Source organism: Nesoenas mayeri (genome assembly GCF_963082525.1).
Source record: "Nesoenas mayeri genome assembly, chromosome: 2".
Classification (NCBI taxonomy): Eukaryota; Metazoa; Chordata; class Aves; order Columbiformes; family Columbidae; genus Nesoenas; species Nesoenas mayeri.
Window position 1 is genome coordinate 87,919,117 of NC_137543.1, and position 12,402 is coordinate 87,931,518.

The 12,402-nt window shown below is 41.0% G+C and overlaps 1 protein-coding gene across 1 annotated transcript in view; it reads left to right on the forward strand.

Moving 5' to 3' along the window:
• PHLPP1 (PH domain and leucine rich repeat protein phosphatase 1) overlaps positions 1 to 12,402 on the forward strand; it is a 143,094-nt gene that overhangs the window by 116,430 nt on the left and 14,262 nt on the right. Inside the window, exons 10-12 of the mRNA XM_080338876.1 lie at positions 527 to 682; positions 9,558 to 9,758; positions 10,752 to 10,914. Of these exons, the coding sequence (XP_080195002.1) occupies positions 527 to 682; positions 9,558 to 9,758; positions 10,752 to 10,914 (520 nt within the window). The remainder of the gene's footprint in view (positions 1 to 526; positions 683 to 9,557; positions 9,759 to 10,751; positions 10,915 to 12,402) is intronic.

Consider the following 12,402-nt stretch of genomic DNA (forward strand, 5'->3'; position numbering starts at 1 on the left):
TGATTTGCTGTAGAACTGGAAAGGAGGCTTTATGTTAGTCTGGTATTCACAGAAAAAGAAAATGGGGGGAGGGAAGAATTGTGCTGGATTGTGAGTCAGCACATGATGAATAAAGCGCTATGAAGCTTGCGGGGTGACTGGTGATTTCACCCACACTTCTGAAGGAAGTTCTTCCATTAGCCAGGGGGATCCCACACGTGCAGTTTTCTGCAGCCATTGTTGGCAATTACCTCCTTCGCTGTCGTGCTTGTACATTCATGTATTCGGCAGTGCCACAAGATAACCGTTTCTCACTACTTTCACTCATGAATCATCCTTAAACCTCCTTCCCTGTCTCTGAACAACCTTTTTAAGAAGTTGGTGGAGAGTGGGAAGGCATTCTTGGATCTGTGCGTAATTAATCCTATGTCTGCTAATCAGTTGGCTGAATCACTTTCTTGCAATGAACTGTGATATCACACCTAAATGCTCAAAGCAACTCTTCACTTTAGATTTTTCTCATTTTTGTGTTTTATATTTCTTTAAGGTTGTTTTACAATAGTAGCTTGCGTAAGCTGCTGGTGGGACATAACATGTTAGGAAGGCTACCAGATCGGCTCGAGCGAATGCAAGTAGAGGTCCTGGACGTGCAACACAACCAGCTCCTTGAACTGCCATCTAACCTGCTTTTGAAAGCAGACAGGTAAGTATAAAGAAATACAATCTTGACCTGCGTGTGAGGAACCTTGCTTTGCATGTTACTTCCTAGCTGAAAGGGTGATCTGAGGTTCCCCTAATTTGAAAGTTGCCAAGCCTTGTATGGTAAGAACAGATGTCTGTGCAACTCACCAAAACACATATTCTTTTTATTCTGGTTTTGTTGCTTTATATGGTTGATTCTTTTTCCCCACCAAGCTCCTGCTGAACACCTACTTCTTGAAATCTAGCTGTAAAGTGAAGCACATGCTATTTTCTACTATGTACGCTGAGATGGGTTAGTGGCAGTTTCTTTAAATACATATTTCTTAGGCTTGTTTGATGGAGTGTGAAAGCTTTTTTTTCCCCCCTTCAGTCACAGCCTAGAACTTATTTATACCTGTCAAACAAAACCAAATCTGTGCATAAGGCTGTCAGAATAACTCAGTTATTCCCCTGTCCTTGCTTTGTGATTTTTTTTTTTATGCTTTTCGAGTGTTTGTTACTAATTTAGCTCATGTCAACACATGATCTGCCTCATGGATTCTTATTTTTATGCTGCTGTTTCTTTAGTCTCAGGGTCTTCATAATCTTTCTTTCTGGGTATGAATATGTCCAGTAAAGTGACTGTGATAGGAATACAGGAGATTGGTAGCATAGTCTAGGGATGGTAAATGAGCTTCCTTTCCTTGGTGTCAGTGCTCCTTGCACCTCTGCACTTCCACATGTAGTCATGGGATTTCTGAGGGCCTAAGCCATGCAGAATTTAAGAGAGTGAGATTGTGGGCTGTAGGGTTTTATTTCTGACCCTAGCTATGACAAAAGGAACACATAGCTCCTTGGTTGCTTGAGGGATGGAGAAGGAAAAGTTTTGGTCATCTCACTGTCACAGCTCCTCACCCATTATTGTGAAACCTCTGCTTTTATACTCTTGTCCATTCTGTCATGAACCTCTGGTTAAATTTCCAGGGATTCACATTTTGGGGAGTTTGAGAATTAGATTTGTGGTCAAGGTGGTTTCTAAATAAACTCTTGACTTACTCCTTACTCTTGAACAGTAGTGTTCTGAGGCATTTATTGCTTAGGTTAAAAATTATATTCCAAAAGGTAAACATTAGTACAACAGAGGTTTGTTTCTGGAAACCAATATGACATATTGGTTTCCAGCCTTCCAGCCTTGATTTGCTTTCAAGAACGTTTAAAATAATTTTTATACTTTGATTCTTTTCTTGTTGCTTTTGTGGAGTTTGGTGTTTGTTTTAACAACAGTAGTGCATATCTGTCCACATTCAAGCCTGTGTAGGGTACTACCTTTGGAGCAACTTAATTATCAGCAAAGTTATTCTGATGTTAATTTACTGTGTCAGTTTAGACTTTACATAAAAGTGCAGCCAAAGCATTGAAACTTATCAAAGTTGCTACTGTAATAATTCTGATTATCTAGCGCATTTCTGTTTAAAAGTGGTGACATTCATAGCCTGTTCATGTGGCAAGGGCGTTTGACACCAGCAGTTGTTATTTTCTGGTGGATGACTTTTTAAAGTACTGTATGTTAGAGATTGTATGAATTTCAGAAATGAAATCTTGTAAAAAGCTTTTTTACAGGAAGTTGCAAAATTAAGTCAATAAAAAAATCCTGTTTACAGATCCCAAGTTGAAATTCCTATCTGTTAATTTAGAAAGGTAAGAAACATTTAAGTAAGTTTCAGAAAGCTACTGGAATCTTTGAAAGCAAAGAGAGAAATAATTTTGTAAAACTTGTATTAAAACCAGGTTGCAGATCTAGGAAGTAGTGTAGTGTGATTTTGGCAGTGAGAGAGAACCTGAATAATCTTCTTTTTTTTCTTTGTATTGCAATTCGTCTTTTTAAACTAAGCTACAAAACTGTAGGCAGCTTTTTATCATTTTTTTATTATAAAAATGAGCAAGTACAGGCTGAAACCAGAATTGGGGATAGATTTCCAGAAGTTTGCTGTAAGTGTGCTGAGAAGTAGAATTTAAAAAAACTATGTTGAGTAACACTATTAAATGGCTGGTTCGGGTTTGGGGTTTTTTTCCCCTTTGCAGCTTTGATGTTCTGCAGCTTTTGAGCAGTACAGGGCATGTATTTTCAAAGTTTTCTACAGGTATAAAATTAACAAAGTCATTTACTGTCACAGGAGATGAGCAGAGCTTACCCATTCTAGCATCTTGTTGCTGCTTCAGCCTCCTTCGCTTGCGATGGTAATAGCAGCAACTGGCTTGGGTGAGGTTTTCCCTCCTGGTTCCTTACTCCTTTGCTGGTTTAGATGACGTGGTTTGCAAATGGTATGTCCATGCTGGTGCTCCTGTGACTGCTGCAGAAGTGATAACTGTGAAGGAAAACAACAGACCAGATTAGCGCACAACGTCCGAGTTTTAAGTTTGAAATTTCCCACAGGAAACATCTCCATTTTTATTTTGTTTTCCAATGTTTGTCTCTGTCAGCAACTAAGTGTCAACAGAAGTGGGTCTGGGCCAGGGAAAGTGTTCAGGGGTTTGTTTGAAAAAGGTAAAATGCTCTCTTCTCCAAGCATTCCCTGGGAAACACAATCTGTACTGCTAGACATGCCAAGAGAACTGGATTTCCCAAGCGGTCTGCCATCATCTCTACCCAGCGTGTAATGTTGGACAAATCACTTTACCTTACAGAACCTTTATCTCTCCATAAAATGACTTACCTTTTGCAGCCTTGAAAAGATTATTTTTTTGGAAAGGTACTCAGGTCTGTGCAGCTGACAGATGATATCTTGTCTGGGTATGAAGTCTCATGCTGTGAATTATAAACGCTTTCTCCTTCTCAATCCTGAATGTTTGACAAAGTGGGTGTGAAGCGCCTTGGGCGAACTTCAGCTCAAGTGCTGGTGGGCTTTGACATCTAGAAGAAGGGAGAGAAATCAGTGCATTGGTGCACAAAGAGAGAATGCCACTTTCAACAATAACAAAAAAAACCCTGAAAAACCTCTGTTCTCTTCATAAAAGAATCTACGAACATTGCTGTTCTGTTTTGATCCTTCAAAAACCACCGAAAAGGTGTTATTCTCTACTGAAGAGTATAATTTAGGGATGTGTTGCTGGTCTGCTTTTTAATTAATTTTCTATTTTAGACTGTTACTTGAGGAGAAATTGAGGACTAGCCTATGAAACATTTTTCTGACCAAGGCAAAACTTGGTTCTGTTTGTTGTACTTGAAGTATGCACATCTTGATCATGTTAGCAAGGATTCCTCTTGCAGGGTGGGGATTTTCTTGGCAAGATGAACGCCACAGAGGCAGCCAGATAATCTCTTCATTTCTCATTGCCAGATGCTGCAAAAACAGAGAATTCGTGCAAGTGCTGCGGCTGATGGGGAAAACTCCAGGCTGAGTCCTGGACCTTTTTTGCTGCACCTGCATTTCTGCAGCCTTTCATGTCTGTCCATTGTTTCATCTGTTGTCATGCCTTTCCCACTCTGTCTGATTCTCCTATGCACTTTTTAGCTGCCTTCCTTGGCCAGCTTGCAGCAAACTACTGGTTAATGGCATGAAAACAATCCTACAGAATGCTCTTCAGATAAGATGGGCAAGCATTCGAGAGCCTCAGTGGAGTAGAAAAGCAATGGCAGTGGTCAGGAGGGTTTGAAAATGGAGACACAGCGAAAAGTGAGGGTTTGCCTCTCCCCTAAGCTTCCTTTCCATTTAGTATGAATGTTTGTTTGGTTTAAAACCTTAAAACAGCCCTGGGACTATTTAAAGGAGTTGTGTGGTGAAGATGTGTAGCTGTGATGTGCACAGATTAAGCCATGGACTTTGTTTTATAGTGTTTGGTAGTGGCCACCTGTGGTGGCTAAGCCGGTGTCAGCTGTTCGGAGCCTATCTAGGCTCTCATCTGCATGATTCTTGTTTCAGCTTTGCTCAGCTGTTCATATATGTTTTGATTTTTCTGTTTGTTTATTTGTTTGTTTGTTTTGATTTAATTTGTTTTGGGTGGGTTTTTTTTTACTGGAGGTCTGGAAGGTGACCCAGTTAAGCTTGCTCTTGGTTGATATTTGCCATTTCCACCCACTGTGGCTGCTTCTTTTGGATGCAAGTTTTCAATCCTATTGTGGATGCAGAAGTGAGGGAGGAAACAAGTTCAAATGAATACAAAGAGCTATTTGAGTGTTTGTACATACTTTTGTTTCAAAAATGTTTAGCTGCATTTGTTCCTTTGCTGATAGGTTAGGCTTTGCAAGCAGATATACTAGAAACTGGGGAAATCCCAGTTGATGAAACAGCTAAAGATAGGTTAGAAAGTAAGAGCTGAGGAGACAGCAGCAGTTAGTTAAGTGGTTTTTTTGGCAGTCTATCAACAGGAAGCGGATTCACTTGAATGTTTCCGTCCTTTCATTCTTTCTTTTTTTTTTTTTTAAGGAGCAGAAATATCCTCTTTTGCACAGGCTGGCAAAACTGCCTTTTTTTTTTTGTATTTTGTTTCTTTTCTTTTTTCTCTCTTTCCTCCCTCTGCGACACACTTAGCTTAAAGCATTCTTCCTTACACACCTGCTACCACAATCATAAATTATTTTAGGATTAGGTGGTCAGAAATTGAGGTCATGTCTCTGCAGAAGGGACTGAAGAAGAAATTTAGTATTTTGATTGCTGTGTGCTGATGGAGATCTTGGGGCACAGGCCAAACTGGAGATCTTGATTTCTCTGCATATTCTCCTTTTGCAGCTGTGGTATGCTTTCCAACTTTTATCAGTACTGTGAAGCTAAGCACAGTGGTTTTGATTTGCTGCCGTGTCATCATTGGATGCAGTTAGCTGTGATGTTCCTTTTAATGTTGAACATTTCATAAGCTTTTTTGAGGACTTAGATTTTCAGTGGTGGCTGTTTCTTACCAGCAAGCCAGGCTTGCCAAGCTCCCTCAAAAAAGGTGAGGAATTGGGAGACACTGTATTCTCACAATTGTCCTCTATTCAATTTTATGTGTGCTGGGGGCAGGCCTTGGTGTTAAAACATTTCAACCCTTTGGCAGTTTTCAACAGAAGATTTCCTTCTTCTGCTTTTGGAAGTTCGAATTGAGATCTGAATCCTCTGGGTTTAAATAAGGAATGCATATGACTGCATATTAGGTCTGTTTTGTTGAATTAGATCCATGTCCTCGATTCTAGCCTGATCTTTGGGACAGTCTTTTTTTTTCCTGTTTTGGCCCTTGGAGAAGTTAAATCCAGCAAGGGACTGTACTTCAATACCTCATAAAACCAAAGGTGACTTATTCCAGCTAGAGATCAATGTTTTTATTAGTACCTCAGAGGAGAATTTGCACCTTGTCAAAGCTGAAGAATTCTGGCATCTCCCTGCCAGCGCCTTCGTTTCTTTCTTAATCTCTGACGCTCTTTTAGAACTTGTTAATTCATGCATTCCTTGCTGTATTATTATATTCTACTCTGTTATGTGTGCAAGCTGCTGAATTCAGGTTTTTGCAGTGATTCTGTACTTTTTTTTTTCTCCATGAGCTTATGGTATTCCACGTGGGTGGAATTGGGAAGGCAAACAATTAATTTTGGACTGAGTTTTAATACTTGACATTCTCCTTCCATCTGATAAGCAATATGAGTGGGATATCTTCAAGGAACATAAATCAGTTTAAGTCCGTGCACAAGAGAAATGGGAACAGTTGTGCCCAAGTGAATTTCCACTCCTCTGGAGGGCATTTGTTAGATGTGCCTTCTCAGGTAGCAGCTGGCATGTTGCACGAGGATGAAGAAATAGGAGAGTGGAAATAACCTGGAGGAGGACTTCTGTGTTAAATCAGTGTGAGGGAAAACCTGATGGGCAAGTACAGATTTTGTTGAGGGGTTTTTTGGACGTAAGTTTATAGCACAGAACTGGCAAAGCTTTGGCAATAGCAGTCTGCTGGTTCATTCTGTTCTCTGCCTAAATAATGGTATCCCTTTTTTTTTTTTTAATTCAGAAAATACCTTGAAAGAATTATCTTTTGAATATCTTTTTACCATTTTAATGTAGCAGCTGATCAAAAGGAACATGTAAATAAGCAGCACACTCTTCTCTAAAAATCTCATTTAATTCTAATGATGACAGACACAGAGAGAGATCTATATGTGACCATCCTGAACCTGAACGTGGAGTGCTAGCCAGCCATGAGTTGGTATGTATGAGGTAGGTGAGAGGCCCTGATGCCATAGGGTTTCCATTCTAGGCTGCTGGCAAGATTTTGTTGGCCACCTAAACCTTGTTCCCATCAAGACACTAAACTGTAGGTCAGGATGACTTGTTGGATTTTTTTCCAACGTTCTTGTACCACTCTCTGGAAGACTTGGCAGGGGGGTTCTGAACGACAGCTCTCTTCCCTCCTTTTCCCATTGGAAAATATATTAATCAGAACTTATTTTTGGCAGGAATACACAGATTCTGGACACTTTTAGTACCAGTGAGGGAACAGCTTGAAATTTCTTGTTGTATTCCACCAATGTTGGAAGTTTATTACAAGCAAAAGAGCTTTTGTTTGACCTGTCTTTCTTTTGAATTTTAAATGACTTCAGGATAGTAGCCTGTATTAGTTTCAGCTTTATCTGAGCAATGTACCGTTTGCAGCTGTGTTTTGGGCTAGCTGTACTTGAGCGGACTTGTGTTCTTCTGAACTTCATACCCATGGGATGCTCTCTAGGTTATCTCTTTGGCTCTGCATCGTTATTAAAAGAAGGTACCTGTGAAACACTTCAGGTTATTCTGCTGCAGCTTGCAAGAACTTAAGCAAAATGTAGATTCCTCTTCAGGATAGCGGAACATGCCTTTTCTTGGGGGATGTTTTGCTGCCACCTCCACATCCCCATTGTATTCCTGTGAAATTTCACTTTTCTCAGCAGTCTTAAACCTTTTTGTTACTTACACCTTTCCAGGCTGAGCTGAAGATGACTGTTTTGTACTGAGTGGTACAAAAGATATTGTGGCTTTAATGTTAGTCAAAGTGCCTTTTTTGTGGAGAGAAAAGGTTATCATGCATATTACATTGAGCTGCCAAAGTCATGGTTGTCTGTACTTCAGCAATAGGTGTGCTTGCTGCTGTTTAATTAAGTGCAGGAACTGTTGATGTGGTATGCTGCAGTTAAATAATCCAGCTTTGAATGAGCTTAATGTATTTTTAGTTTATAGCTAAAGGGTGAGATTGAGCAGTATCTTTTTTAGAATAAATAAATAATTTTAAAACCCCTTTCAGCTGCTTGTTTCCTTCTCTGTATTAATCTTCCCTCTCCTCCCTTCCTCCTCTGGAGTTTTACCACCCTTGTGAATAATGAATGAACCTGAGGATTAAACCGTGTTTCTCCGAAGTGGACTCCTCTGTCTGTAAAACAGCTAACCTAGTTTCGATTCTGTGCAGTGCTGCGAGATTTTTGCTCCTAATGGAAATAGTGGGGTTTTTTAATCCTTTGGCATTCCACGTGACTCCTCTGTAGCATGTCTGACCCTTATTTGCTGCTGAGCAAGTTCCAACCAGCTGCAGCTCTTGCAAATCCGTTTCATTCATTAATAGACTTTAAAGGTCAGTGTGGACTCCTGTGTGCATGGCAGAAACTATCAATATTTTATCACTTTCTCTTAAGATTGATGACAGAAGCACAACTACCTTTTGTGTCCTGATCAGCGGCTTCATAGGCTTCAGCCAGCTTGTTTCTGAGCCTTGTGTCTCGAGTGCAACTTGCCCATTGCAGCTGCCCATTTCTGTTAGTTGGTAGGAGTGGTGCAGCCTGGTTTGAACGTGGTCCCTGCAGACTGGCAGGCTCTAAGGCAGCCTTTTCTGAAAAGAGAAGGAAGGAAGAGAGAGGTCGTATTTCTAGTGAAAAGGCATGGTCATGCCAGACGTGGTAACTGAAGGATAAATAGCTTTATTTTTCCATTTATTTGGAATTGCTTGTGCGATTTCTAGCCCTCGAGATGCCTACAGTGTGTATTCCTCCAGCACTGCTCTGATCACCAAATATGAATCCTCTGCCCACAGAACTAGACTGGCAGGAGTGGGCAGTGCCTGTACCCCAACAGGTCTTGTTGCCGTCCTGGAAAAAGTCCTTTACAAGAGAGTAACTTCATTTCTGTGCTTCTTCAGTCTTTGCAGCTTGTGACGGGGCTGCAGAAAATACTGACAAGGCCTTCTGCTACTTTGGGGAGTAGGGGAAGGGTGCCCCGGAACTACATAGAGATATAACTTTCTTGCTGCATACATCAGCAAGCAAGTATATAACTTTTTAATTTACTGTTAGCACTGTCTCTCTTTAAAAATCTAAAAGGCTAATTACTGCTTAGTCTTAGGTTTGTTTGTGGGGTTTTTTTGTGATTGATGCATCTTTAGTTATCCAAATATTCAAAGAGTACTTTTTCATATTTTGTAGTTGCTTTCAAGCCTACAGATTCAAACAAAGTATTGTCTGCACACTAGCCACTATTTAAAATACTGAAAAAATGGCTGTCTTTTTAAGCAGTGACTTCTTTTAGTCACTTGAAGGGCGGCTGTACTCTCATGGTTCGTTGATGATGAATTCAAAGTTCATTTTTATGTGGAATGAATATGGAGATGATGTGGTTTGTTACTGCTTTTATCTGTAGGTTCATCTGTAGTAATGTCGGAGGTACTGAGGTCTTGGGATAGAGACATTTTGATGTGCTCGTTTTGCTGATGTTTTGTTCATACAAATGTGTTCATTTAAAAACGTGATCAGAAGTGTTGTTCTTATAATGCTAGACTTTTGGTCTTTCTGTCCGTTGTTGTGAACTTGTTGCTTTTGACCTTTGCTATCTTAACTCTTAAAAACAGAGGTTTTATTTATACTTCTAGACAAAACCTACAGGATGTTTCGCTGAACTCCCTTATGCAACTTCTCTTTGCAGCCTGAGGTTTCTGAATGCCTCTGCCAACAAACTGGAAACGCTTCCTCCAGCCACTCTTTCTGAAGAAACCCACAGCATCTTGCAGGAGTTGTATCTGACCAATAACAACCTCACAGATAAATGCGTACCCTTGTTAACAGGCCATCCACACCTGAAAATCTTGCACATGGCTTACAATCGCCTACAGAGCTTCCCTGCAAGGTGAGTAGCTGGTTTCACTGCCTCTGGCCCAGCGGTGGGTGGGCATCATGAAACGCTTTCACAGCGAGTACTAAATTGCAGAGAAATGCGGTGGCAAAGGCTGTATTTTGAATGTGGTGGTACTGCGGTGGGTGGACTCACCTGCTGTGCCCTCTTGCACGTCACTGCCCTCTCTTGCGCTACACAGACAAGTGAGTGCTACGTGTTAGTTGGTGTGTTTTCCTCTTTTTGACTGGACTAATGCAGCACAACTACAGCGTGCTTTTGAAGTCAAGCAAGGAGGTCTTCTGTTTTCCCTGACTTGGTCACTTTATTCACACCTGGTGGGTTTCTACTTACAGGAGATTGGTGAGCATAGCAGTCTGGAAATGTCCTCTGCATGCAGACTAATGCCACTAGGGAAAAATCCTCTCACTCCAGAAGGAGATTGTACTTTAGCAGCAGTTTCTCTAGTTTCAGTTCACTCTGTTTTAATCAGAAATCTTTCAAGTGCGATGTGCTGTAAAGCTGATGGGGTACAACCTTGGGAAAGAGATGCCAATAAGTAAAGGGAGAGAGATCCCTGTCCTTGCGTGGTGTTCTGGGCAGCTGGGCTTCAACAGCGAGGGGGAGGGGGATGAATTAGAGGGAAGGGCTGAATGGGATGCCAGAAGGTAGAGGGGAAAAGGGGGCAAAGTGAGAAGCTAGAGTTGAAAGAAAGAGGAAGGAAGAAGGAAGAAGAGTGTAAGTGAGCTGGTGAGTAGGGGGAATGCAAGAAAAACAAGTCACTTGAAAAGTAGCATTAACAAAACATTGACAGAAGAAGCACACATTTTGTTCCACAACTGTGTTAGTGTCTGATGTGAGGAGAGGTGACAGGCACTGCTGTGAACAAGTACCAAAGTCTGCAATTTTATTTTCTTAAAATAATGAAAACCACTGCTCTTATCACCACTTCAATATCAAATATGTGTGTCTATTAAAAGAAGAATTCTCAAACTCTTGTTTTTATAGCAAAATGGCCAAGCTGGAAGAGTTGGAGGAAATTGATATTAGTGGGAACAAACTGAAAGCCATTCCAACAACCATCATGAATTGCAGACGTATGCATACTGTAATTGCTCACTCCAACTGCATTGAAGTCTTCCCAGAAGTCATGCAGCTTTCTGAAATAAAGGTAAGGAACAAATGTGCTTTGGAAGAAGCAAGTATAATGCAGCTTTACCAATTCTGTTCTTGCCTCAGGTCTCTCATTGCTACAGGATAGTATATTCTTAGAAATTGTAGATATCTGACAGCTGCTTTCTCCTCTGAGGTCATATGCAAAATATTCGCCTCTGTGCTGTCTCAGAGCGGAATGGAAGAGCTGCCTCAAAATCTGATTTTACGCTCACCTTCACCACATCCTATCTTCTCTGCCAAATAAGTCTTAATTGTCTTCCTGTGACAGTCTGTTACAATACAACTTAAACATTTGGCAAGAGCTATGCGTAATTAACTCTTGCTGCCTCGGCAGTTGGTTGTGTAGGAATGGACTTTGTTTAGAGCACATGTAAAACCGCTGAAGCTGCAAAACAGGATAGGCCTTGGGGACAGAGAGAAATTCCAGGACTGTAGGATTTGGGTATTTAAGCAAGCTACTTAAATTTTCCTAATTGCAGTCATATTTTGCACGACCGGAGGAATGCTTAATCCGTCTCTTGTACATGTTTCCAGACATAATTCTGTACTTTTCCTGACACTTTTTTTGTGGGATGCATTCCTTGCTTGACCGCGCTGAAGAACACTACTGCTCACCTTCTGTGAGTTGATCTCCTGCTTCCAACCTGTCTATAATGTGGAATATATCGCACTGCGTGCTGTTTCTGCTGGCCAGAGCTGGGAGACGGTTAATTCACAGCATGCAAATCTTGTGATACAGCAGAGAATTCTTCAAGGCTGAGAACTGATTACCTATTCACAGGCTCACAACAACTTAAGCGTCCTGTGGTCGCTCTGTAAAGTCGAAAGGCTGAGTTCCCAGACTGCCCTGTGTGCCTCAGCGTCTGGGGTCAGGAAGACCAGCAGGAGCAATAATTCTGTTGGACAGCGAGTGCATGTAAAGATGAGCTTTGTGGTTTTAGCCAGGAAATCTCAAACAAACTTGTGGGTTTTTGAATACTCCTCCCTCTTTGGAACAATGGCCAGAGGAAGCAGAGGGCCATTTAGAATCAATCAGAGCAAAGCGTTTTTTTTCTTAGAGGAAGAATTGGGGTGGGAAAGCGAGGCTCTGTGCAGTAAACATTTCTTTAAAAGTATGAAGGTGGTGTTAACAAAAAAAAAATAGGATATTGTAAACACGTTGATATAAAACAATTAACTTTTTCATTTTGTTTGTGTGTTTTGGGAAAGCTGAATGTTTTATAAAAGCATCAGTGTTTAAAGTGCTACTTTGCCACAATGCTTAACAGAAATACTGTAACAGTTTCTTCCTGCTGGTTCTGTATGGTTAGTTCTCTTTGGTAGAAGAAAGAGGCCTGGATGTCACTAACTGGTTTGGGACTGCAGGGGTAGTGTGCATGACTGCACATAAGAGGGCACAGTCCTCTACAACTGCACCTGTGTGGAAGAACAGTCCCTGGTCAGTGCTCAAGCCTGGGTTTGGCTTAGGTGAGATGAGTTCATA